The 27378-nt window shown below is 38.9% G+C and overlaps 1 protein-coding gene across 1 annotated transcript in view; it reads right to left on the reverse strand.

Moving 5' to 3' along the window:
• Nucleotides 1-3659: 3659 nt before the first annotated feature.
• Nucleotides 3660-27378, reverse strand: part of acbd6 (acyl-CoA binding domain containing 6) — a 42394-nt gene continuing 18675 nt past the window's right edge. The window contains exons 7-8 of the mRNA XM_073868060.1: nucleotides 9338-9368; nucleotides 3660-4092 (exon numbers count right to left, since the gene is read on the reverse strand). Coding sequence (XP_073724161.1) covers nucleotides 3938-4092; nucleotides 9338-9368 — 186 coding nt within the window. The 3' untranslated portion in view covers nucleotides 3660-3937. The remainder of the gene's footprint in view (nucleotides 4093-9337; nucleotides 9369-27378) is intronic.

A 27378-nucleotide genomic window follows, 5' to 3' on the forward strand; every position in this document is an offset into this window, starting at 1 on the left:
TACCATTATCATCGATCTGCGAGCTTTTATTACAAACTTCCTGAAGCCAGCGATTCACTCGCGTCCCGGGTGAGAAGGAATAAATTAACATGCAAATAGTCATTCAGCCTAAATTTAATCTGAGACGCATATAGAGGAAATTTTTCTCTTGCGCGCGATGCTGTTCAGCATGCATTTTAATTCAGAAGCCATACAAATAAATAAAAAACAGGTTGTTGAGCAAGGGCAAACTTTGTCACCGACGATTGAGGTTTTGGCTCTTATTATACGTCTAAATAAAGAAGCAAATCTTTAAGCTGATGGTCTACTAAGCCTGAAAGAGCTCATATTTGCTGTATAGAACAACCAAGCATACTTTTTTTAGGATATTAGTGGGATTTTTCAGCAGTTTTGCTGGATGGCAAATGCTAAGAATAAAGCACTACAGGTCAGTACATGCCATTCCTTGTAGTTGGAAAAATGGCTGAATAGCTGGCAGGAAAGAGAGAGAGCAACAATGAGCCGAAAGAGACAGACAGTGAAATAGAGAGAGAGTAACAAACCTCGGCCATCTGGCACTAATGGTGTTAGGGAAGCATCCGGAGATGCGACTTGTAAAAATGCATAAACGTTAAGTAAAGAAAGCCGAGCAATATGGGACGTGATTTTAGAGGAGCTTGTGTCAGAAGTGAAGAGCTCAGGGGAAAATTGAGGCACATAATGGAAAGGTAATGGGCTTAGTGTCAGTGTCGTGCAGACAAGCCCACGGAGGACGTCGTCAGCGACACCGACCCTCCCCCTGTACCAGCGGATTTATGGAAATTACCGGAATAAGGGACAAACAGCACACCAATAGCATAATTCCTGTCTGGGTGTAGAATATCTACATTGACAGGCAGAGGTTAAACGCATGGAAATCTGTTGTTCCCTTAAAAGAGGTGAGGCTTCACAGGCCTAAAACATCGCTAATACTTCATGTCAATGACATGAAGAATATAACAGGTTTGATCCCCTTTTAATTACGCAAGAACTATGTAAAATGTAAAATCTTAAAGGTACACTCCATTATACACATTTTCCAGCTCTCCTAGAGTAAAACATTTGACCGTTTTGGAATTCATTCAGCCGATCTCCGGGTCTGGCGCTAGCACTTTTAGCATAGCTTAGCATAATCCATTGAATCTGATTAGAACATTAGCATCGCGCTAAAAAATGACAAGTGTCGGCATAATAATCAAGGACTTTGCTGCGTACAATGGCTGCAGCAGGTGCAATGATATGACGCAGTTCCTGAAAATAGTCCCCTGCTATTGAAAGTAACCAAGGGGACTATATTTTCGGGCACTGCGTAATATAATTGCACCTGCTGCAGCCATGTTACGGCAGCAAAGTCCTTGATTATTACGCCAGAATGCGAGTATAATTCCTAGACAAATCTGCTTTGAAAATCACAACTTAAAATTTTCCGTCGGTCTTAGTACACGAAGTAACTACAGAAGAGTCAAGTTTTAAATCGGAAAATTTTTGTCTTTTTTGAGCGCGATGCTAATGGTCTAATCTGATTCAATAGATTATGCTAAGCTATGCGAAAAGTGGTACCGCAAGATCAGCTGAATGGATTCCAAAATGGTAAAAATCAAATGTTAAACTCTAGGAAGGCTGGAAAATGAGCATATTTTCAAAAAAAGTGGAGTGTCCCTTTAGTTTATTAGTTTACGTTGTAGTTAGGGGCAAGAGCAATAAATTATCTCTAAATCTTCAATAAGAAAAAAGATGGAGATGTGGTGATGACGACAGGATAAAAGCGAGAAATGGCTTGACTGATCAGAGTTTGGAAAAAACTAAGTTTGAGGCTGCCTGTGTGTTGACCATTTGGACAAACTCCAAAAACACTTTAAGGGAACCGGTAGATGGGGTCTGGAAGCACATGTTGAGTAAAGACCTTCTCTTTGAGCAAGAGCCAAATATTTAATGACATCAGCAAAGATCTGAGGTACTTTTTATGTACTCTAAAATCTGCTGGGTTATTTGTAACCTAATGCTGGGTAATTATTGGACAGAACACATGTTGGGTTGTTGTTAAATCAACCATGAGATGAAAAACCCAGCATTGCATTAAAACAAACCAGAATAGGTTTATTTAGTAACCCAACATGTGTTCTGTCCAATATTTACCCAGCATTGGGTTAAAAATAACCCAGCAGAATTTTGAATGTAACTTCCTATAAGTCTTATAATGCAGTGGTTCCCAACCTTTTTCACTTCAGGGTCCCCTAGTTGCTCAGAACAATATTTGAAGGCCCCCTACTCCAAAAAATTTTTGCAAATATAATTAACTAGAGCTTGGAATGACTAGACAGATTTATATTTGCTACTAAAATGGCCAAAAACATAAGAAACATCTTGATTTTTGCTTGTTTTAGCTTATTATAATGCTTGTTTTGTCCAATTTGTAATAGTTTTAAGTCATCCCCCCTTAGAAATCTGCTGAGGTCCAGGCCCCCTGGTTGGGAAACACTGCTATAATGAACAGACTTACTATAATGTACTATACATCAATAATATTGCATGTTTAATGTTTGTACGCTGCAAAAAATTATTTTCAAGAAAACAGTTTCTTAGTATTTTTGTCTTGTTTTCAGTAAAAATATCTAAAAATTCTTAAATTAAGATGATTTTTCTTGATGAGCAAAACGACCCAAGAAAATAAGTCTAGTTTCTAGACCAAAAATATCAAATTTAAGTGATTTTGTGCATAAAACAAGCAAACAAATCTGCCAATGGGGTGAGAAAAACAATTTTGAACATTTTTCTTAAACACTAAATTCAAAAATAAATCAAGAAAAATTTGCTTACCCCATTGACAGATTTTTTTGCTTGTTTTATGCACAAAATCACTTAAATTTGATATTTTTGGTCTAGAAACTAGATTTATTTTCTTGGGTACCTTTATAAAAACTACACTTTTTAACCTAAAAGTTGCATACAGGTACCTCAAAGGTACAAATTGGTACCAAAATGGCACATATTAGATCCTTTTTAAAAATAACTGCCCCAGTGACAACTTTTGTACCTTTTTATCTAAGAATGTAAGAATTATTAACATAGCATTATAAAATATTTATTAACCCCAACTCCTACTTTTTGGGGAGATAATTTGTTTAAGCCTCAAATCTCAATATATTCCCTGCACTTCCAACACAATCCCACCGGCATACGCACATATTTTATAAGTATATACACACACACACACACACACACACACACACACACACACACACACACACACACACACACACACACACACATATTTATAGGTGTGTGTGTGTGTGTGTGTGTGTGTGTGTATAAAACAAATATCCCGGCAGTCATTCGCTTTTGAGATAAGAAGCATGTCTTACAGAGAATAGTACAATTCACTTCGTACAAATTAATATGAATTAATTGGAAAATACACTGGAATTCCTGTGAGATCAGGTTGGCACTCAAATGGTTCTCGCCTTTATATAATAAGCACTAAATTGATTATAACATCACAGCATTTCAGCATTCATACTTTTACTGTTAAACTTAAAAGCTGTAAACTGCAGTTAAAAAAGAACAACCTTTATGAAAAAATAAAAACACCACACTAAAGAACTGCAAAAAACTACAAAACAAGTAGCAAAAAAGAGGAGACATTTTAAGATTCAAGTTCTTTTATTGTAATAATAACACATTCATCGGAATGTACCATTCTGGGATGGGGGAGGACAGGTTTTGTGAATTAACAGCATGAATGGATAATATCTGGGGTCCACAGCCAAATGGAAGAGTAACAACAATAGCTCAAGACTGTGTTTAGTTCTGGATCTATTGTTGGTTTGACAGTACGAATGTACCATCTGGATGAGGAGCACTTATGGACGTTTAACTAGATGGTCTGCATGTGATTGTGTGGGTTTCATAAAAGTAAGATTTAGCCTTTAGGAGCCGTGTACTGGCGCAAAAGAGAAGAGATGGCGCTACATTCTGTCACCTCCTCTGGAAGAGATCCTTCAAGATCTTTAATGCATGGGTCAGCTCCGGCTTTCAGGAGTAACTCCACGATTTCTGCAAACTCGCAAGCTGAGGCTTGAAAGAGAGAGAGACAAAGGAGTATTAAAGGGACAATACACTTTTTTGAAAATATGTTCATTTTCCAGCTCCCATAGAGTTAAACATTTGATTTATACAGTTTTGGAAGCTATTTATTCGATCTTCGGGTCTGGCGCTAACACTTTTAGCATAGCTTAGCATAATCCATTAAATCTGAAGACCATTAGCGCTTAAAAATAACCAAAGAGTTTTGATATTTTTTCCTATTTAAAACTTGACCTTTCTGTAGTTACATCGTGTATTAAGACCGGCGGAAAATTAAAAGATGCTATTTTCTAGGCAGATATGGGTAGGTACTCTCATTCTGGCGTAATAATTAAGGATTTTGCTGATGTAACATGGCTGCAGGAGGCGCAATAATATTCCGCACTGCCCAAAAATAGTCCCCTGCTATTGAAAGTAACCAAAGGGACTATTTTCTGGCAGTGCGTAATATCACTATACGCCTGCCGCAGCCATGTTACAACAGCAAAGTCCCCGATTATTACGCCAGAATGGAGTATAGTCCAAGCCATATCAGCCTACAAAATGGCAACCTTCAACTTTCCGCCGGTCCAAGTACACAATGCAACCACAGAAGAGTCCATCTTTAAATTGGAAAAAATATAAAAACTCTTTGATTATTTTTACACGCGATGCTAATGGTCTAATCAGATTCAATGGATTATGCTAAGCTATGCTAAAAGTGGTATCGCCAGACCCGGAGATCAGCTGAACGGCTTCCAAAACGGTACAAAAAACGATGATAATACATGATAATAGTAAAAAGATAAAAGTATTATTGTAGCTGTTGAGTAAAGGAGTTGGAAATCCACAATCCACACAGATACACATATCAGGATAGACGGTAAAGCAAAATCTAAATTGATTTACATATTTTTCTACTATTCGCAACATGCACCCTTTTCAGGCATAGTTTAAATGTAATTCGCAAGCACCGCTGTATTCAGTTTATTTAACATTCAGTCTTGAGTAACACCGCTATGAAACACACATAAAAATTCTGTAGTATACATTAGTATTACTATATAAAACTGTAGTAAATTGTAAGTGCTGGTCAAAGATTTATCGCGATTAATCGCATACAAAATAAAAGTTAATTATTGAATAATATATGTGTGTGTGCTGTGTATAATTATTATGTATATTCAAACACACTCACATACATATAGACGGTTTCATCGGACGCACGTGATACACGTCTGAATCCGAACCGTACTTCCGGTTTAGTTTTTTTAATGGTCTAACTAGTTGCTAAACTGATCTCTTGAACAAATGCTTTATCAAAAATAACAAATGTTTTGGTTTCCTAGGTAATCTATGTGTTGTTTTTTGCTTGTTATATACGTTTAAAGTACTTTGTTGTTATTTATTATTAGCGGAGTTTACCAGAAGTTACTGCGGACCGCGACAGCCGCTTGTTTATGTTGTTACTGCTGAAACCGTCTATATACATTTCAGAAAATTTTTATTTATATATAATTTTTAAAAATGTATATAAAATATAGAATATATAAAAATATAAATAAATATATATACACATGTAATGTTTCTTAAATTTATACATGAATGTGTGTGTATTTATATATACATAATAATTACGCACAGCACACAATTGTATATTATGCAAAAAAAATCACTTTTATTTTGTATGCGATTAACCGCGATTAATCTTTGCCCAGCACTACTTGTTAATGCATACTGTAGTATTCTGTGATCGATAATCTGTATTAAATACTGTAGTATACTTTTATATTTACTGTAGTATGGTTCCAAACCACTTCAGTTTCTTGGAAGTTTAGAGAGTTTATTAAATTAAATCCTAAAGTATACTACATTTTTTTATGTAGGCAAATCAATATTTTTCAACCCAATAATCAACCAACACTTCTCGATTTGTGAACCATTGGCAGTTTGTGCCCCATTAGACGGCTGCAGGTCAAGGGAGGGGCGGGGCTACAGTAACCCTGTTAGTGTTGAATGCCAGGCGATGCAGGGACATTCCACTGAGTGCTTTTCATGCCTGTATCAAATACTGCTTTCTTTTAAAAGGGAGGCTAAAACACTCATCCGATTTCTAGTCTTAAATGAGTTGCTGATCCCAGCAAGAGCGACAAGAGTGTATTTAACCTCAGACCCCAAGCAAGAGAGAACGTGGGAATGTAAATGAAAAGAGAGGAAGATGGGGAACAAAGGACAAATTTATTTTTATTTATTTATTTTTTAATAAATAATAAATTTATTTATTTTAAAAATGTAAGGATGCTTCTTGTCACCATTAATTTCTTTGGTTTATATGAACTCCTGAAAATCCTTAAAGAAAGGGATGAAAATCCTTTAATGCATGGCAAGCCGTTGATTATCCCTTACTAATTACATTATTTACACAATTATTTAAAAGCTTGTATAGTCTTTTTATTAGTAGGCGAGTCCTGTCTTTTCCAAAGCACAGTGTGCCGCCTACTAAGGCAGCATTTTAAGGCATGACCTTAGGAAGCCAAAAATATAACACTCATTTTTTGTTACTGTATTTTATTTTCAGCACGTGTGCGGGTCCTTGGGCCGTCTCTGGGGAGCCATAGAGAGGAAGAACAATTTACAGCATGCAGTAAACCCCTCAATTAATCATGTGTCAGCTGTACAGACCTGCACACGGAGAGGTGGAAATGAATTTTCATTCTCTGCTATTCATCTACTGAGTTCATCGCTTATGTTTATTAGTCGATTTTTACGCACCATCCCCCGTTATATTTTTGCCACCCTGAAGGGGTACTTGTGTTTAGCCGTCCACCCTGCCATGCTGCCAGCCAGATGGTAAACATACAAACACCAAGAGGGCGAGGGCCACCCATGCGTAAGGTCACATGACGGAGGAACATTGTTGATTTCCTCAGGGACGACCGGTGATTATTAAGTCCCGTTTACCACAAACACATAAATAAAGGGCTCTGTGGACAGATGCGTTTTCCTTTTTTTGTAATAATGAGAACTATAAGGTGTGACAGAGAGAAGACTAAACTATACACATTATAGTCATGGTTTCCTCGTCATTTGATCAGTGAGGTTTTTTTTTGGCTTTTTGAAATGTGTTGATACCATCTTAGGTGTATAAGACTTTCTTTCTTCAGCCAAACACATTTAGAGTTAGATAATAAATAATATCCTGCTTTTTCCTATATAGCTTTGTAATGGCGCAGAATAGTAGCATTTTTTTAAGTACATTCATCATCAAAGAAAGGAATTAATATGACTACAGTACATTGGGTTAATGTATGTTTTCTGAAGTGAAATGATATGTTTGCTACAGAACATGTTTTATATTTTGAGTAATGAAAACACCTAGAATAAAAATGGTGGCACGCTGGCTCCACGTCTGTCTATCCACCTTTTTCTTGAACGCGGAAGTAAGTGATGTGGCGTATTTCCTTTCCAATGCGAGACTTCGGTTCAATAGCCAGCCGGTAGAAAACAGTGTAGTGGGAGCACACAAACATGATTTAAACAGTTAATATTTACTACACCTGCCATGTATGAACCAGTGTGAGGATGAAATTAAGAAGTGGCTTGATATATGAAGATATATTCAATCATTACGTGTTGTTGATCGGAGGTGACGGGTCTTCAATGCGCAAATATAAAAGCACAGAGACATACCAGTATCTTTACAATGGGAAAGTCAATCGAGTGTTTATACATGGAATTTACCTAAAACTTCGGGTTTTTAACTTTTCAGGGGATGGTTTAAAATGTCACAACTGTCCCACTGGTGTGAGCTATTTTAAACTGCAATTTTTGGACTTGTTTATGGCGACACGTCAAGCTTGACGCAGTCCGACACAGTCAGCAGTATCTTTTTCATTCAACACATTGTAAGTTATTTGAACAAACCATAATAAACATATTCAACTACTACACGAGTATTGTTTTCGTTTAATGAAAATATTATTACATCGCTTCTTTCGCATGAGCTTATGAAAATAATTGCTTTCTTTTTAAAGTATTTGCTTTTTCATTTAAAACATAACAGAAGTACGCGCAAACACATTACGAACTATTATAAACATTAACTAAGCAGATTATGTCGTATATATAGTAGCAGAATAAATAAATCACCATATTTTATCAGCATAATATTAGTTGTTTTTAAACAATTATTGTATTTATTGTTTTACTGGCAGTTTCTAAGCTTTTACTGGATGGATTTGTAAATACAGATCATGAGTGCATGTGTGCCACATACACATTAAGTTCTTGTGCATGGATTATGGTTAAAACAAATGTTTTGTAGAGATTTACTGCGTTTGTATTAGCTATTATGGCAACCCCTAACTGCACAAATTATGTCGGTCTTCCTGGATTTCATAATAAATATTAAACAGGGAGTCAATACGGCACACTTGTGTTTCGCAATAGACTACCATTAGCTTTAGTGGCTAACCGGAAGTCATAAACAGAAAAGCTCAAAGATTGTGGCGCTCGCTCCCTGTAATCACGTCACTATTAGAGCAAGCTCCTGATTGGTTAACACGGTGCAAATATCCGCCAAAGTTCAGATTTTTCAACACGCGCATTTCCCGCTGCAATGTTCAATTCACGCGGGAAATTCGCACCGTGCCATTAGCGCATACCACACCACAGGATGCCTATTCCCGTCTTTGCATTGACTTAACATTTAAATCACTCGTGCTTGTTGCCTCTAACGCAGCTGGTGTGAACGTACAGTAAGGGGGCAGTTTCCCAGACAGGGTTTATCCTAGTCCAAGACTTGAATTCATGCTTTAATTTTAAAACACCTTGTCCTGTTTTATTTTAACATACATTGGTGACATTGTTTTGTATCAAGATGGACACCTGTAGTGTTTTTATAAGGTATGTTTGTAAAAACTTCTTAAATGACCCAATATAAATAAGGCCTAGTCCTGGATTAACCTAAACCCTATCCAGGAAACCGCCCCTATATGTGTTCGGCAGTAAAAAGGAAGTTATTTACAATTAGAATGGCATTAAGGTGAGTTAATTATGGGTTAATTTTACATTTCCTTTAAAGGTGTTCTTGTAGCTCTTTTGATAAAGCATTGCGGTATTACTGCAAAGGTTGTGGTTTTGATTCTCAGGGAACACACAAACTAACTAAATGTATACATTGAATACATTGTTTGTAATCGGTTTTGGATGAGAGTCTTCCAAATGCATGAAAGTAAATACAGATTGCAGTTCTTACCGTAGTGTAGTGCGGTCTGCCCTTCACCATCCTGTGAGATAAAGAGAGACATACTCAGTTAGAGATATATCAAGAAACAATACATCTATGACATGGTACCATGACACATCGCCTAAATCCTGACTCGAGGCGAGAAATTGTGGTCTAATCTTAAATGTTCGATTAGTAAAGAATCGTACAATCTCTGACACTTTCTAATCATTATCCATTACAAAAAACCAACGAAGCATGTTCGAGTGCAACACCTGCCTGTTGACTTCTTTCACCACCATGCGATCACATTTCCAACCAAAAAAAACAACAGGTGATTTCAGCCTTAAAGGGATTTAGAGGACAGATTAAATATTGATCTTCCTTCAGACAAACAATCAAACCCTTAAACCTCCAAAACAGACTTTTGAACAAGTAACAAGGAACAGAAGACCAAAAAGGACGTGTTGGGGTGGAAAAACAGCGGTTTTAATATCAGCTAAGAGAGAGCGAGCATTTGACCCGCGTGTTCAACAAGGTTACGAGGCCATCTAGTAGATCTGGGATGAGCTATTCACTGTATCCTGGAGGGATCGTGTCTGATGCATTAGCTACGGGGGCCGGGAACGTGGCATAACAATAGATGCTTGTACAATAGGCCCAATCTGCCTGCTGTGCTCGTAACAAATTGCAACACGGCTTGTGGTGTATGTGTGTGGTGATGCAGAGAAGCCATATTTAGGACAAGGATTTAAGATCCTGTACGTGCATGAATATAAATCCAGTGGAATGTAATATTCTGTGTGGAAATGTGAGGGGTCAGGACGGCTCTGCGGACGACAAGCATTGCCGGGGTAAAGTATATTTTAATTGCCACTTCACTGTGGCTTTTCACCCTAATAATGATGACAAACTGCATTATTGTTTTTTGGCTAGGTGGTTGGTGGAGATCATCAGAAACCAATGTGAACTACGGAGCGTAGAGAACAGGAGTGTAACATACATATAGGGATATTTCATTTTATATATGTAATAATGTTTCTTACCCACCAGGGGGTTTGGAGGGCAAGAAAGTGTCAGTTTACATTACATCAATATTAATAACTTGAGCAGCTAGCATAACTAACGGTTGCCTCAGTACGTGACAACAATTGGATTTGGATAAAGCGTCTTTAGGGAAGTCGCGCCACTTGGCGGCCATGTTTGCAATGGCTCTTGGAAGTTATGTCAGTCATGCAGGACTAAAATCCTATCTACTTGAAAGACAAATATCTCTTAAATCATGTGCTAAAATCACAATATTTCTGAGCAACAATTAAACCTGACATCAACTCTACCATAACTTTTTTGAAATTATGCTCATTTTCCAGCTCCACTAGAGTAAAATATTAGATGCTGCGTTTACACCAGCCGCAGTAAAGGCGGCAAGCGCGAATGATTTACATGTTAAGTCAATGCAAAGACGCGATTAGGCATCCTGCGGCATAGTACGCGCGGATGGCGCGGAGCATTCCGCGATAATTGAGCGTTGCCGCGGAAAATGCGCAAGTTAAAAAATCTGAACTTCGGCGGATTTCCACGCCACATTAACCAATTAGGACCTTGCTGTAGTAGTAACATGATTACAGGAAGCGAGTGGAGTGCCGGAGTCTCAGCGGAGTCGCAGAAGCCCTTCCCATGACGCAAATTTCCGCGTGAATTTCTCGAATGACTAGAATTTCACGCAAGAATGAAGCGAGTGAACTCAAATGTTCAAGCGTCCAACTAAGCGCGAATTACGCATTTTTACCGCCTCTACCGCGGCTGGCGCGAACTCTGCATGAGAGTATAGTTCCTAGCCATATCGGCCCAGAAAATCACAAATGAAATTTTACGTCAGTCCTAGTACACGATGCAACTACAAAAGTTTTGAATTAAAATAAAATATCGTAACTCTTTTTTTTATTCCTGAGCGCGATGCCAATGGTCCAATCAGATTCAATGGATTATCCTAAGCTATGCTAAAAGTAATAGCGCCAGACCCGGAGATCGGCTGAATGGATTCCAAAACGGTAAAAATCAAAAAAATCTAGGGAAGCTGGAAAATGAGCCTATTTTCAAAAAAGTGGAGTGTTTTAAATTCAGTTCAAATTGCGCAAAAATGCTTTTTTAGTGTCGTTTCAGCTACTGCGCATGTGCTCCGGTTAGCAAGCGTCTCACGTGACTACATAGCCCCTCCCCCAAAGAATCATCAGTCTTTATCGATTGATTATTGTTTTTTTTAACTGGAAGGTGGGACCTCCGTCGCCAGAGCGGCCTTTTTCTCCCCATATATGATGTTATATCTACTATTTTTGTCTACTAAGGGACTATAAGCATTCCTGTAGCTTAGCTGTTAGAATACTGCGTTAGCACCACAAGACATCATGGGATCGATCCTACACTGTTCAAAGAAATAGCAGGCCCGAATATGTACCATTTGAACCATTGTAGCATTTAGGTACAGATATGTATACATCCGGTACCAATGAGGTACAAATCTGGACTTTTTGTAAATGTACTGCCCGTGTGACAGCTAGGGACCATTTTTTGACAATTTTTCTGAGAGCGTAGATAATACACTTACTGGTATAAAATGTACACCTTCCTGGTTGCACTGTAAGTCGCTTTGGATAAAAGCATCTGCCAAATGCGTAAATGTAAGCAGCCCATTCACACATAATGTGATTTAGCACGGTGAAATAAATAAACCGAATGTGTGTGTATCAAGTTAATGTTTTATGTTATAACAATGTTTTAAAAAGCTTACTCAGCTTTGGAACAGAGCTATTGTCTCTTATCTACTCAATTCTTTCTTTAGATGTTCCTCCTCTACATCAGAGCAGCATTTCCCTGCACCTGTCAATCAGGTAGTGTTACAGTCCGATGTTATTGTTACAAATACAAATCTTCATCGCACCAGGGCCGGGCTCTCCAACAATCCCAGAGTCAGATGCTATTGTTCACAGAGAGGCGAGAGTGCGGGTGCAGGGGATCTCTGATTGGATTAGCCTGTTAAAATCCCACTAGACGAATGGAATACTGATGTGGTCTCTCTCTTTACCCTTAATGATTCGGTTACCTCTCCCAGGACAGGATAAGAGTACAGGTTATACAGATAATCAAAAGCCACAATACGGTGTGTTTACTACACTATTTACTACCCTAACACACTTGTTGTTTTTTATTTTGACATTTTCTTGCAAAATGGAGATTGAAATAGAAATTCACCACAGTTAGGAATTTCAAAGTTTCTTCTGGGCCCTTTATGCAGCATTTATGGTTAGCGCAGTACATTTCTTGTAAGCAACATCCAATCATATTGGAAATATATGTCTAAATACTAAACATTAATCTAGTAATACGAGTATTTATTGTTATGACTCACATAAAACAAAATAAAAAATGCATTTCAGCAAGCTTCTCTCTCTCTTTCTTTCTCTCAATGGAATAATAAAGTGACAGATGTTTATGAGAATGCTCGACACAGGGGATGGAGATGCACATAAATACATACAGCCATAATTAAAGAGTGAGGGCTTTACTAAACGTAATCTCCTTTCACTAATCTTGCGTGCCAGCAGCATCTACACCGACCGGCCCTTTACTCCGGTTTACAGCAATAGTGCATGAACACAAAAGAGCGTACAAAAACTCATGGATATAGTGAAAGGTTTGGATTCACCTACTCATTATTTACTTTTTTTTTATTTTATAGAATATCATAGACACTGTGAAATAATACAAATTACTTAATGAATAGAAAATTCAGATCCTGAAGCTCCACTGGTAGAGGATTGTGTTAGCAATACAAAGGTCAAGGCCAGGGATCAAACATACTGATAAAATGTATAACTTGAGTGCACTGTAAGTCACTTTGGCTAAAAAAGGTCTGCCAAATGCATATAAAAATTCAAGGTAGAAACCCTCTGCCTTCACTTAAGCAACTATATGATACTTTTTAAACAACATTAAAGAGGACATTTCACAAGACTTTTTAAGATGTCAAATAAGTCTTTGGTGTCCCCAGAGTACGTATGTGAAGTTCCAGCTCAAAATACCATATAGATAATTTATTGTAGCATGTTAAAATTGCCACTTTGTAGGTGTGAGCAAAAATGTGCCGTTTCTGAGTGTGTCATTTTAAATGCAAATGAGCTGATCTCTGCACTAAATGGCAGTGTTGTGGTTGGATAGTCCAGAAAAAGGGGTGGTATTATCCCCTTCTGACATCACAGGGGGAGCCAAATTTCAATGAGCTATTTTTTCACATGCTTGCAGAGAATGGTTTACCAAAATTAAGTTACTGGGTTAATCTTTTTTCATTTTCTAGGTTGATAGAAACACTGGGGACCCAATTATAGCACTTTAGTATGAAAAAAGTCAGATTTTCATGATATGTCCCCTTTAAAGAAGTTCCCATGAATGTTTAACACTTATGGCTTTCTTTGGCTGTCTGTTTTTCCTTTTCGGTCTCATCCAAATGATTTATTAAAAAGGACTACATTCAAATTTTATTGCAGGGGTGTCAAATCCTACGACTTTCTTTATCGTGTCATTTTATATTTTGTTTTCTCATCGTTGTTTTCTATTTTTTGACCATTGTCGCTTGGGGTTTGGGTTAGAATCACTTTCTGCGACTTCCTAACCCAAACCCCAGCTCTAACCCCAACTCCAGGCGAGAATAGTTTTAAAAGTGGACGAAAAACATGTAGAAACCAATGCAAAAAATAACATTCTAACGCAAACCCCGGATCTAACCCTAACCCCAAGTGACAATGATTTAAAAATAGGAAACAACGATGAGAAAACAAAATATAAAATGACACGATAAAGAAAGTCGTGCCACAGACACGAACAGCCATTGATAGAAATTCGTGCTGGGAAGGACGAAAAAGACATTCGTCTCCAGAGACGCGGAAATTCGTGTCATCAAACACGAATAAATTAATCAAAATTTTTCGTTACTATAACACGACTTCCCGTGAGACTGTGTTGAAATAAACATGGTTTTTTAAACCATGGTTAGTGTAGTAAAACCATGGTTTTGCTGATAGTAATCAATACACCAAAAAAACATGGTTACTACACTTTTACCACAATAAAACCATGGTTAATTTTCATAAGGGATCCCCTGAAGCAACTAATCAAGGTCTTCAGGTGTGACTCAATCAGTTCCCTTGTTCAGTATTCAGGGCACGAGCCATTTTAAGGGCCGTCTTAATCGCAATATCCTTCCAGTGCACTGGAACGTTCGTCCCCTAAAAATTCCTTCAGCGCAACGCAAAAACCAGTGAGCATTGTTGGTCCATATGTTCCGGAAATCACGTGACCTTTTCTGAAGCTCTCCAACCGAAAATCGCACGAGGCAACTCAATAAACTTCATGAAACGCAAACTTTTACAAAGACAAATTTTTCTTTTAGTTTTAATATAAACACACATTGCTAGAGAGGAAGAGACCACAATCTACTTAATATTTAAATGTAATATTCCTCTAAATTTATACACGGATATGTAAGAGAATAATGAAAGTGTTTTTCATAATATACTTGAACAAGTGTTTAAAAATTAAGTCAAAGAGATGTTGGTTTTGCTGGTTGTTGATGAATAACAGCTGTGAATCATCACAACACACTTAACTCTTTCCCCGCCATTGACGAGATATGTCGTCAATCAAGAGAAAACGCTTCCCCGCCAATGACGAGATTTTCCGTCTTTCCGCAATACCGCTATTATATTGTCCGCAACTTTTTAAAACCAAAAGTATTGCCCTATGGCAAGTAGCTGCATGTCCGTGTCTGTTTTAAAGATCGCTCTGAATGGGATCTCTATGAAAAGTCTGTCACAAAAATTGAATTATTTCTGCTTTTTGCTCAAAATGTGGTGTTTTTGCAGAAACCTACCCATATTCAAAAGCTGATTACAAAAGAACTACTGAAGGTAGGATGAAACGGTGTTTGAAAGCAGAGGGTCTGTTCTTTCATTTGGTATATTGTATGTTTATATATTTAAAGAAGAACATTTTATGGAAGACATTAGACTTTTGTGAAAATCATGAAAAACGCTGGCGCTGGCTGGCAACTTTTTTTAAAAACGCTGGCAGTGAAAGAGTTAAAGGGATAGTTCACTTTAAAGTTCATTTTTTTGGCCAGTTTTTGCCTTTATTAAACAGTGAGGTTAGGAGAGGACAGGAAATTACAGAGAGGAGAGAGGGGTATGGGATCGGCAAATGACCACGAGCCGGGAATCGAACTAGTGACCATTGACTTCCATAGTAGGAATAAAAAATATGATGGAATTTAATGGGTACCGTCAACTGTGCGCTTACCATCATTTATCAAAATATTTTCTTCATCATTTATCAAGATACTTCCAAAATATTTTTCCTACAATGGAAGTCAATGGTCACTATCCGCTGTGTGTTTACCATCATTTATCAGAATATCTTATTTTGTGTTCATCAGGAGAAAGAGATTCATACAGGTTTAGAACAACATGAGGATGAGAAAATGATGACAGAATTTTCATTTTAAGGTGAACTATCCCTTTAAGCAGTCACGTCACAGGAAAATAAGTGTGAGTGTGAAGTGAGCTAGGTCCTGAACCTGCGTACACGATATACTGATTCACGACCTTGGGAGCCAGGGAACGAATTGAGACACATGCTTAGACTACAACAGGGGTGCCCAAACTCGGTCCCGGAGGGCTGGTGTCCTGCAGGGTTTAGCTCCACTTGCCTCAAGACCCTTGCCTTGAAGTTTCTAGTATGCTTAACAAGACCTTAATTAGCTGCTTCAGGTGTATTTGATTAGGGTTTGAGCTAAACCTCCGGGGTGCCCAAACTCTCCAGGACCGAGTTTGGTCACCCTTGGACTACAAACATCCTGGGATGTGTGTTGAAGCAAGTTAGAACTAAACTCTGCAGGACAGTTTTTCTCCAGCACAACCCTGCTTTAATATTCATTTTTTGAAACATGGATGCAAAAATGGGAATTCTGGTTGCTGAAGCTGATTTTCCTATGTTGCTGTTCATGTTGTGTGATTATTGTACTGAGCTTTCAAGATCCTTGCAATATACGTTCATACTATATGTGAGTGTATGCTTATACATTTTTGTGTATGTGTGGGCAGGGGTCAGGGACTAATGTTTCCTGTGCAGTCTGATGGAATCAGGGATAAATTGGATTGTCCTCCATTTGGTTTTTAAGGCAGAAGCGGAAAGGCAGGGAAGAAGCCAACGTTGCATTTTTCCCAAGTGTCCGTTCACTCCATCCTAATCAGGAGAGAAAGAGACTAGTAGGTTTCCGTTGCAAACCAACATCGCGATAGCAAACGGGTGAGAATTTCAAAGCATGTTCATCCAGAAAACCAATGCACATCCTACTTTAAAAATGAAATGAATTATTTAATGAATTCACCAAAATATTTTCTTGCATTCACAAATGCAACTTTTCTTCCTTTGTACTGTACAGTGTAGGGCAGTGGTTCTCAAACTGGGGTCCGGGGGTCCGCGAGATGGTGCCAGAGGGGCCCCAGTTTTATGACATTTTATAAAATATACTAATTTATCATGAATTCTGTAAAATTAAACCTAAAAAAAAATAAGGCAGCACTACTTTGTATAATTTAATGTTTTGTTTAATTAAAATGTGAAGTTTTAGAACTGTTTTTTTGTCATAAACACTTTTGGGGGGCCGCGAAGGAATGCACCGTACACAAAGGGGGCCGCACGCTGAAAAAGTTTGAGAACCACTGGTGTAGGGTATCAATGCAGTAAGTCTTAGTGCATATTCACAATTAAAAGTGTAAAGAAAGAAAGTAATAAGGAGCAAAAACAAGGTACCGGTATAGGAAGAAAAAGTGTGAAGGGTCCGAGCAGAACCGCACTAACACTGCAGGGTCTGTGAGAGACGGACTGGTGGCACCATCTGTGGTGTTTCAGAAAGGACTGGCATACATACGCTGCTCACCGGGTCACTAAAAGCTTTCATGTTTTCATACCAGCACAACCCGACAGCTCTCTGCGGCATATGGTAGGTGTGCCGAGAGGCTGTGTCACAGCTTTATCTCTTAACGCTGTTTTCTAGTGCGATTATTAAATCTCCCAGGAACACCCTTTCTATCTCCCTCTCTCTTTCCCTGGGCTGTCCTGGACAGAAACATTAAACAACTGGGGAAAAATGCACATGCAATTATGATTTACGATCACTGTACGCAGAGGGCAGAAAGTCTTTTAATGACCCTGGCAGCAGACAGGAGAGGAAAAGAAGGGGGGATAGACAGACGAGTGAATCGATACACCACACGCTATTCATATGCAGATACGCTTATGATGAGCAGGTGCCATTAATCAGTGCATGCAACGGTTCTTTGGCTGGTATACAAAGATTACTGTACAACACATACAGATGAATATTTCCTTTTCCTAAAATAAAATACATTTGGCACAGTGGCTCAGTGGGTTGCACCGTTGCCTTAAAGCAAGAAGGTCCCCGGTTTGAGGCAGAGTCTAAAAACATGCAGGTTAGGTGAATTGGAGATGCCAAATTGACCTTGCCCCAATGTGTGTAGATCAACTTGTGTGTAGATTAACCAGTTCCGCCATGAATAGCCCGAATCAATAAAATACACCTTATGTTAGATATTCTTATATAAGACTGTTTTTAAAAAGTACTAGTATTTAACAAACAGGCTATATTAAGATGCAGGCCTGCCTGTATGCTTGTGCACACAAGGGTACTCCCGTGTCGGGAGGGGCGTGTTAAAAGGATCAGAAGGGTGAGCCGCTCCTAATTGAATCTGTTTCACCTCTGTGTGAAGTGTGTTAACCTCGCCAGACAGTCGGTGTGTGTGAAGGTGTGCGAGGTCTGTGTGTGTGTGTATCGCTCAATCCCAAAATGTCCTTGAGAAATTCTGCATGTCAAAACCCTCGGGTAAGCTCAGGTCAGCTAGAATCGTTCACCGCTTTCCATCTCAACACAGGAGAACAGGATTTATCTTTCAATGTGTCTGTTAAATAAACGCAGACAGTGAATGATTTCAAAGTCCCTTTAGGGAAGTCGCACCACTAGTGTGCCATGTTTGCAACAACACCTCCAGGCATGTATTTCAGTCATGCAAGACTAAAGTCCTCTCCTTGAAGGAGAAATGCCAGATATCCCTAGAATTATGTGCTAACATCACAATTAATCAATATATTTTCAACCAGCAACTCAACTTGACAATACAACTATTTAAAAATCTGGAATGGGGGGGTGCAAAAATTCAAGATATTGAATGGAACATGATCTTTACTTCATATGATTTTTCTCATATGAGAATTATGACCCATACAATGTATTATTGGCTATTGCTACAGATATACCTATACAGACCTATGACTGGTTTTGTGGACCAGGGTCACATTTTAAAGGTCGTTTCAGCTTCTGAGCATGCGCAGGTTGGCAAGCGCCTTAGTTCATAGATTTGATGCGAATAACGCGATATGGGTGGCGGGTTTGCCACGAAAACACGGCCTATTCGCCTCAAACACATCTTCACCCAAGTTGAAAATATTCAACTCAAGCGAAAAATTCGCATGACACAAAGCTAAATCCCGCGAGTAATCTAGATCGAGTAACGTGATGCCCTGCGTTTGGTGTGTACGTAGCATCACTGTGTGTTCACACCAGAGACGCGAGTTCAACGATTTGCGCGAGTACATTACATATAAAGTCAATGCAAAGACGAGATCAGACGCGTCCTCGTGCAGGGCGATGAGAATGACGGGAATTAGGCAGTGCGATTGCCACAAAAACACTCGCTATTCCCCTCAAACGCGCCTTTGCGCAAGTTGAAAATATTCAACTTGAGCGAAAAATTCGCATGACACAAAGTTAAATCCGGCGAGTAATCTAGATCGAGTAACGTGATGCCCTGCGTTTGGTGTGTACGTAGCATCACTGTGTGTTCACACCAGAGACGCGAGTTCAAAGATTTGCGCGAGTACATTACATACAAAGTCAATGCAAAGACGCGATCAGACGCGTCCTCGTGCAGGGCGATGAGAATGACGCGGATTGGGCAGCGCGATTGCCACAAAAACAAGCACTATTCGCCTCAAACGCGCCTTCGCGCAAGTTGAAAATATTCAACTCAATCGAAAAATTCGCATGACACAAAGTTAAATCCTACAAGTAATCTAGAGCGAGTTACATGATGCCCTGCATTTGGTGTGTACTTAGCATCACTGTGTGTTCACACCAGAGACGCGAGTTCAACGATTTGCACGAGTACATTACATACAAAGTCAATGCAAAGATGCGATCAGACGCGTCCTCGTGCAGGGCAATGAGAATGACGCGAATTGGGCAGTGCGATTGCCACAAAAACACTCGCTATTCGCCTCAAACGCGCCTTCTCGCAAGTTGAAAATATTCAACTCAATCGAAAAATTCGCATGATACAAAGTTAAATCCCACGAGTAATCTAGAGCGAGCAACGTGATGCTACACGTTTGGTATGTACGTTGCATAAACGCAAATGGCGTGGCGCGGATGGCGTGTTCTGCATGAATGAAGTGTTGGCGCGGGAATTGCGAGATGAAAAATCTGAACTTTGGCGGATATTTGTGCCGCGTTAACCAATTAGGAGCTTGCACTAGTAGTGATTACAAGAAGCAAGCAAAGTCACAGAAGCCCCTCCCATGACGCGAATTTCCACGTGAATGTCTTGAATGACTAGAATTTCACGCGCCATGGTTTTATTATAAAGGGTAGTAGGGCTTTTTGGTATATTGATTACCATTTGTGAAACTATGGTTGTATTATAAAATCTAGTTTAACTATAGTAACCATGTTTTTTATCTTTATTTGTAGTAAAACTACAAATCAGCAGTGAGCAGTCACTTACAGTTAGCATCATAATCCAACATTAACTTTAGAAATTCCTGCCTTGTTGAATTTATGAGATCAAATGTAAACCTGAATGTAAATAAAATAAAAAGGACAATATTTTTGCAAGCAGATTTCAAATCGGACAAAGCAGATCACGCGGACAGAGATGAAGTGAGATGTAGATACATGGAGAATTCTGGACATTGTTTCCAAGGAAACACTTACAGGGGCCGGGCTATTTAAGTTGGCTGTAATATTCAGAGAGAGATTGATTAGTTCCAGCACGACAGATTGATTTTTTTCTTTTACAGTCAATCCTTGAAACCAAGCGGCATTATAATGCACAACGGCACATATATGTTAATCAGCCGCATAAACGGCACTTACACCTACCGACAAGCACATTAAAGATTTAGTTTTTGTTCTTTCGGAATTAGTCAATCTCTCGTCCCATTGACAGTGAGCATGGAGCATTTAAGAGCCAAATGAAAACAAAAACACGTTCGTGCAATTCACCCCCCTCCCTCGCTCGCATCTCTCTGTGTCTCAGTGTCCATCCCAAGGGACGTCTTAGGATCCATTAAGCAATTTCGCATGGGCCGCGAGCGGCGGAGAATTACCACGGGCAAGTCTGGGAGCATCAGAGGAGTTCAAAAAGAAATACATAAAATAAATAAATGCATAAACCTCTCTAATATGAAAATCAATGTTGCAGGCGCAGCTAAATCGCCGTGGGGGGAAAACTAATAAACCACAGGGTAAGTTCTGCCCCTGCTGGGAAATACGTTCAATCTCCCTCTCTCTCTTTCTCAGCACGCAGCTGTGGACAGCTTTAATGTCCCTCACAATTTATGTGGATGGTTTGAAAACAGGAAGAAAACTGTTGAGTGTACGTATTGTGGCGAGGCGAGAGGAAGAGGTAGAAACAGATGGTTCTGGAGAGGCTTTTCATCAGAGGAGACTAGCTGCCTGCCGCTGGATTGAGACGCCGTTGGGGGAATTCGCCAAGAATGAATTGTGCCCATTGATAGCGCCGCGTGCTTACACTTGCTGTCGGCGTGGTTTAGCAATTAGCGCTTAGGGAATGACACGAATTGGGTAACGGGGCGAATGTGAGGCGAAAACTTGCATAGAGTACATTTAAATTCATGAATACACCATAAACCTAAATCAATAAACTGTGTTCTTGATCAACCACATAGATATCTACATGTTACTCAATGATGCCAACTTTTAGCGTCGATTCACAAGTTTGCCCTGTAATTATTACATTTACGGTTTGAATCAGCAGAGTTGCTCCCAGATGAAAATCAAAACTCTTGTAAATGAGCTGTAACTGGGTGACCCTCAGGTGCGTCACCCCGCCCGGCCTTATACGCACCCATCACAGAGTAACACCATTCTCATGCAGCCTGCGATTGGACGCCTCTCCTCGCCAATCTTATGACAGATTGCCTCTGGTATTTGTTATGACGCGGCGGATGGAGCCATTTGTTATAGTGGCCCGTGGTAGAAGCCGAAGGACCCGCATGTGTAAGAATGCTCTCAACAAGGAATTTTAAACAGCTGCTGGGATTAAGAAATTGTGTAGCGGAAACGTGTTTATTTTCTGCAGGTACAAAACAAACTTCTTCACTATATATTCAAACAAGCCACGTTTAAAACATAGTCCAATACATACATACACTATATGACTAAAAGTGTGGACTCTTATTTAGACACGAGCACATGGGTGATGTCAGTCACTGATATTGTATGATGGGGTTTGCCTTTCAATTCATCACGAAGGTGTTCAGTGGGGTTCAGGTCTAGGCTTTGTGCAAACTCAGTAAATTATTTTTTTTGAGACTTTTTAGGCTTTTTCATCATGCTGAAACAAAAAAGAGCTTTTGCAAAAAAGTTAAGCCCTTTTCACACAGAGATTATGGAAAATACACAGAAAACGTGCCTGGGAATTGTTTGGGGATTGTTCGATTTTGATTAATTTACATGGTTCACACATGTCCTGTAAAGATCCAGTAAAGATATGTGATGTATAATGTATTGACTAGATTGACTGGACACAGATTGTGGAACAAAAGATTATGTGTGCTTAAATCAAATCACAGGTGTGAAGACACTAGCCATTGTCACGCCCCAAAGTCTCAAAATTCATCTTGATCGTGTGAGCGCATGTTGTCCAGCTACGAGGGCATATTAGAGAGAGGCCCTGTCCCAAATGGCGCACTTCATGGGAACTTTCAGTCTTGTGGCCTTAAATTGCGCGTGCTCAGTCTACCAGTCCGTAGGGTGTGCCATCTGTCATTTTTACGCTTTAAAGTGTGCTCATCAGCGCCCCCTTTGCACTCATGATGCGGTCTTTGGCGAATGTCCCAAATGGCGCACTTCATGTGGACTTTCGGTCTCGTGGGCTTAAATTGCGTGTGCTTGCTTAGTCTACAAGTCCGTAGGGTGTCCCATCTGTCATTTTTATGCTTTGAAGTGTGCTCATCAGCGCCCCCTTTGCACTCATGATGCGGTCTTTGGCGAAAGTCCCAAATGGCGCACTTCATGTGGACTTTCGCTGCAGCAGGCTCCACCCACTTTACCTATCCAGAAGTCCTTGCTAACGAGCAATAAGATGACGGATGGGAAAAGTTTTCACTGATGGGCAACTTCTCTTCCTATTTCTGGCATGATGCTCGAGTTTGTCCCAAAGTACGACTCTGGTGCACCCACGTGGACTCATCAAAGTGTGGACTCTGAGGAAGTCCACAAGTCCAGAGTGTGCCATTGGGAAAGGCCTGAGACTCTGTCCCAAAATATGACTCCGGTGCGCACTCGTGGACTCGCATTAAGGGTCATAGTTTTTATGACAGATTTATTTCAAAACCAGCTGCTTTAAAAAAAATCTGGCTGCAGGCACGGACCAGATACTATTGCTGACGGGCCAGTTTTGGCCTGTGGGACCCCTGTTGCCGACCACTGCACTAGCGAATCATGTTCCATTCCATCAAGCTTACGAACAATTTTAGCTATTAATAAATACATTATGTGCGGATAGTGAGGAGCCACCTGATCTCTGTTTCATTCCAGTCTGCAAACATTTCTTCGTTGTGAACATTGATTATTGATGCATTTAAAACTCTGTGTCAAAGAGTTAAGCGATAACTACGTTGCAACGACACACTATGACACACCCCTTATGGCATCGTTTTTGTCTTTTGTTTACACAAAATGTGTTCTGGAAATGTTACTAGGTCCCCAATTCCAGAACCGATCCCAAGACTAATTCCAGGACGTGTTTGGGTTAAATTTTCTGGGATAAGCACGCTGTGCGAAATGGGTTCTAGAAGCACACAATTCTCTAGAATGAGAATGTGTGCAGGAACTTTAAGATTTGTCATCACTGAAATTAAAGGGCTTGGCCTAAAGTTTATATAAAGGGGGGTGTCCACATACTTTTGAGCCATTAAAGCAACACCAAAGAGTTTTTTCACCTTAAAATAACGTTTCCAAAAAAAGTTTTAGTCATTCATCCACTCGAAACAGGGTGAACGGCACTTTCACATTCACTTTGCAGCCCTCTATCGGCCAAAACCGCACTAAAGAAGGTTGCGGTCCTGTAGTTCGAGTGAAAACTACAAAAACTTGTTTTACGGCAGACCTACAATCCAATCAGAGCCAGCTATGCTGCAGTAGGCTAAATTATTTACGACTGTGATAATGGACATTTTCGCTTCTAACCTGTAGGGGGAGCAAAGAGCAAAAACTCTTTAGTGTTGCTTTAAGTGTACATCAAGATTTACCCGCTGTAATAAATCAATCCAATTGAAAATGTTAAAAGGATGGTTTACACAAAAATGTGTGTTTCATGGAAGAAAGCAACATGGGTTTAGAAAAAAAATTTTTTTTAAAGAATTGTGGTAAAACATTTTTTTGGGTGAACTAGTCGTTTAAAGAGCACCTATTGTTTTTTAAATTTCCTTTGGTGTTTAAGTGTGTATTAGTACATGTTAACGATATGCAAAAGGTACAAACCCCAAAGTAAACGATGACGTGAGTTATCGTCTCCAACATACATCTCTTCTCTTGGACTACAACAAACACACGGATTGTAGGCAACAGTTTACCGACATTATCATAATTACTCCTGCTTTGAACTCACAGCCTATAAGTTAACTCTTATTAGAAACCAAATCTTTTAAACATGGTAAGGAGCGTCACATTTCCTGCTGACATCAGATATATTCAGGCCAATCTCAACGTACAGATGTAGGCCAATCAGGGACACAGAGCTTTTCAAATCCGTGCGTTTCAGGATGACAGTAAAATCTGGAGCTAAAAAATATACGTTATGTGGAAAATAATGTGTTTTTTAACAATAAACCACGCGAACACAGTTGTATGATACCAAATACACAAAATAGCATTGTTTTTAGCAATGAAATAGGTGCTCTTTAAGTTGCATGGTGGTTTACCCTCAAATACTTTTTGATTACATGACCTTTGATTTCTGGATTTAATTAAGCAGTAAAAGCACATGAAACCTTAAACTGCACAATGCATTTGGGCACAATGCAAAAAAAAATATATCTTCCTTTCTAAAGCTAAAAATAAGTAACTAAACAGCCTCCCTCCTGTGTCCCACACCACGAGCTACTAGTAGCCTGAGCAGATATTTATCACTATTGATCTACCTGGTCCTCGCCAGGCCCTTTTGTTCTCTCGGCTCCAGGCTCTGACCTCAATTAAGTTATGAATTTCAATCTGATGGACTGAGAGCGTGTGGCCAACGCAGCAGTGCAGGAAGAGAGTGGATTAATTAAAGACGGCGGCTCCGAGATTCACCCTCTACCGCTGGTGTTTTGTGTTGTTTTTTTAGAAGAGAAAGAAAAAGAAAATTATAAAAAAATTTTTTTAAACCAAACTGCACTTAATATAACCGGTGGTGGTGTTCCTAACATGGCATTAGCAGCACAAAGGTTGGGAGTTCGATTCCCAGAAGCACACGTACATTCAAAAATGTATAGGTTAAAAGCGAATGCAAGTTGCTTTGGATTAAAGTGTCTGTCAAACGCATGCAATTCAGTGGACAATGAAGTTGTGCTGTATCAGCATTTTTTTGTAAATAAAGATTATTTAACCATTAACAACAACACCTAAACTAACCCTACAACCTTGTAAGCAAAGCACCAATCGTGTTTCAGTATGCAAATACTGCATTGTGATGATGTCATTTCTACTGGTTTTATTTTATGCGAGATGCTCCTAAAGTTCTTAGTCAATTTTCATTGAGTTTCCAAATAAAATACTTTTACCTTCATCAGCAATTACACACTACCGCGTGCACATATAAACACACACGCACAAAGTGAGCTTTATAGTTAGAGATATGAAGTCATGGACAGACAGACTGTAACATTTTCATTGCTTTCACTGTAATTGCTCAAGTCTTAAAAAGACTTTATCAGTACGTCTGTCATAATAACTATTTTCTATGAGCTCCTTGTGATCAGGTTGAAAGACGAAGCTTCCAAAACCTCCCCAGTTCCTTTCAATTATGCAGAGAGAATGTAATACATGTTGTCGCTTCGATTTTGTCCAGGTGGCTGTTGACAGGTGGCATATGAGCTAATCGGAAAGAAAAAGGGGGGCGTTTTTGCTCCTATTGTGGTGCCGCTTGATCCAGGATTACACCAAAACGCCACAAAATTCAGACAGCCGTACCTCCCAGCCATCAGCTGATTAATTTCAATACACTTTTCATTGAAAACATAATAGCGTTTGTTATCCCTCCCCCCAATTTTTAATCAACAAATTTATAATATAAAGCACTTTCATCTTTATTTAAAACTAAGCTGAAATCGGATCTCAGGTCAGATGAACACTATTGTACCATTACAAAGTTCACCCAGGACATGCACGCTGTAATATGTTAAGAAATCATCTTAACGTCATCCTCTTCATTTCATGTATTTTCAAACGCAGACATGGCTCTTGAACCTACAGTAATGAGTGGCTACTAAGTTTTATATTGCTATCAAATCATACTTCCTAGAAGTATTAACATAGTATAATAATTTTGGCAGGAGCTCTGGCATGATTTAACACAGTCATATTTTCTCATGCCACCTGAACGCTACTTAATAAATCTGCCCTCAATAATTTTACTCCTGTAGTCCAACTGCCTTAATATTCACCTTCTGCTGGTCAGCACTGTAACCCAGCACTAAACATTGAAGGACATTTTAGTTTTATATGTTGCTGTGGAATTGTTAAAATTCCCCAAACAACAAGAAAGTTATACATCTCTAATCGCATCCATAGTGAGCTTTGAACATCACATACATTGCTGTAGTTATGCAGCTGTTTGCGTGTCACTTATTTAAACAATTTTTTTTCGTGCTGGGCAAAGATTAATCGCGATTAATTGCATACAAATAAAAGTGATTTTTTTTGCATAATATATGAGTGTGTGCTGTGTGCAACTATTATGTATATATAAATACACACACATTCATTTATGTATTTAAGAAACATTTACATGTGTATATATTTTATATATGTTTTTATATATTCTACACTCTAAAAATGGCTGGGTTATTTCTGACCCATACTGGGTAAATATTGGACAGAACACGTGCTGGGTTAAAAATTGACACCATGATTGCATAAAAACAACACAACATTGGGTCATTTTTAGCCCAGCACAGGGTTATTTTTAACCCAGCACGTCTTCTGTCCAATATTTACCCATTATGGGTCAAAAATAACCCAGCTATTTTTAGAGTGTATATGATATATAAATAAATAAAAATTATATATAAATAAAAATGTCTGAAATGAATATATGTATGTATGTGTGTGTGGTTAAATATACATAATAATTACACACAGTATTACGCAAATCACTTTTATTTTGTATGCGATTAATTGCGTTTAATCTTTGCCTAGCACTAAATTTGTTATTTACTGGCAACAATTTGTTAAAAGTTAAATGAACATTAATGGAACAGTATGTAAGAAATTAATATCAATTAATCATAAAATGTCCCTGGTGTGTCACTAGACATTAAGAAATCATTTTCATTTCAAATACTTATATCACTGACAACAGTTGTCTGGCCAGGATATTGTCATTAAAACGTGGAGTTGCAGCCCTCAACTGATGTTTATGTTGTCATGTTGTGTATTG

This window comes from Misgurnus anguillicaudatus, chromosome 5, assembly GCF_027580225.2.
Source record: "Misgurnus anguillicaudatus chromosome 5, ASM2758022v2, whole genome shotgun sequence".
Taxonomy (NCBI): Eukaryota; Metazoa; Chordata; class Actinopteri; order Cypriniformes; family Cobitidae; genus Misgurnus; species Misgurnus anguillicaudatus.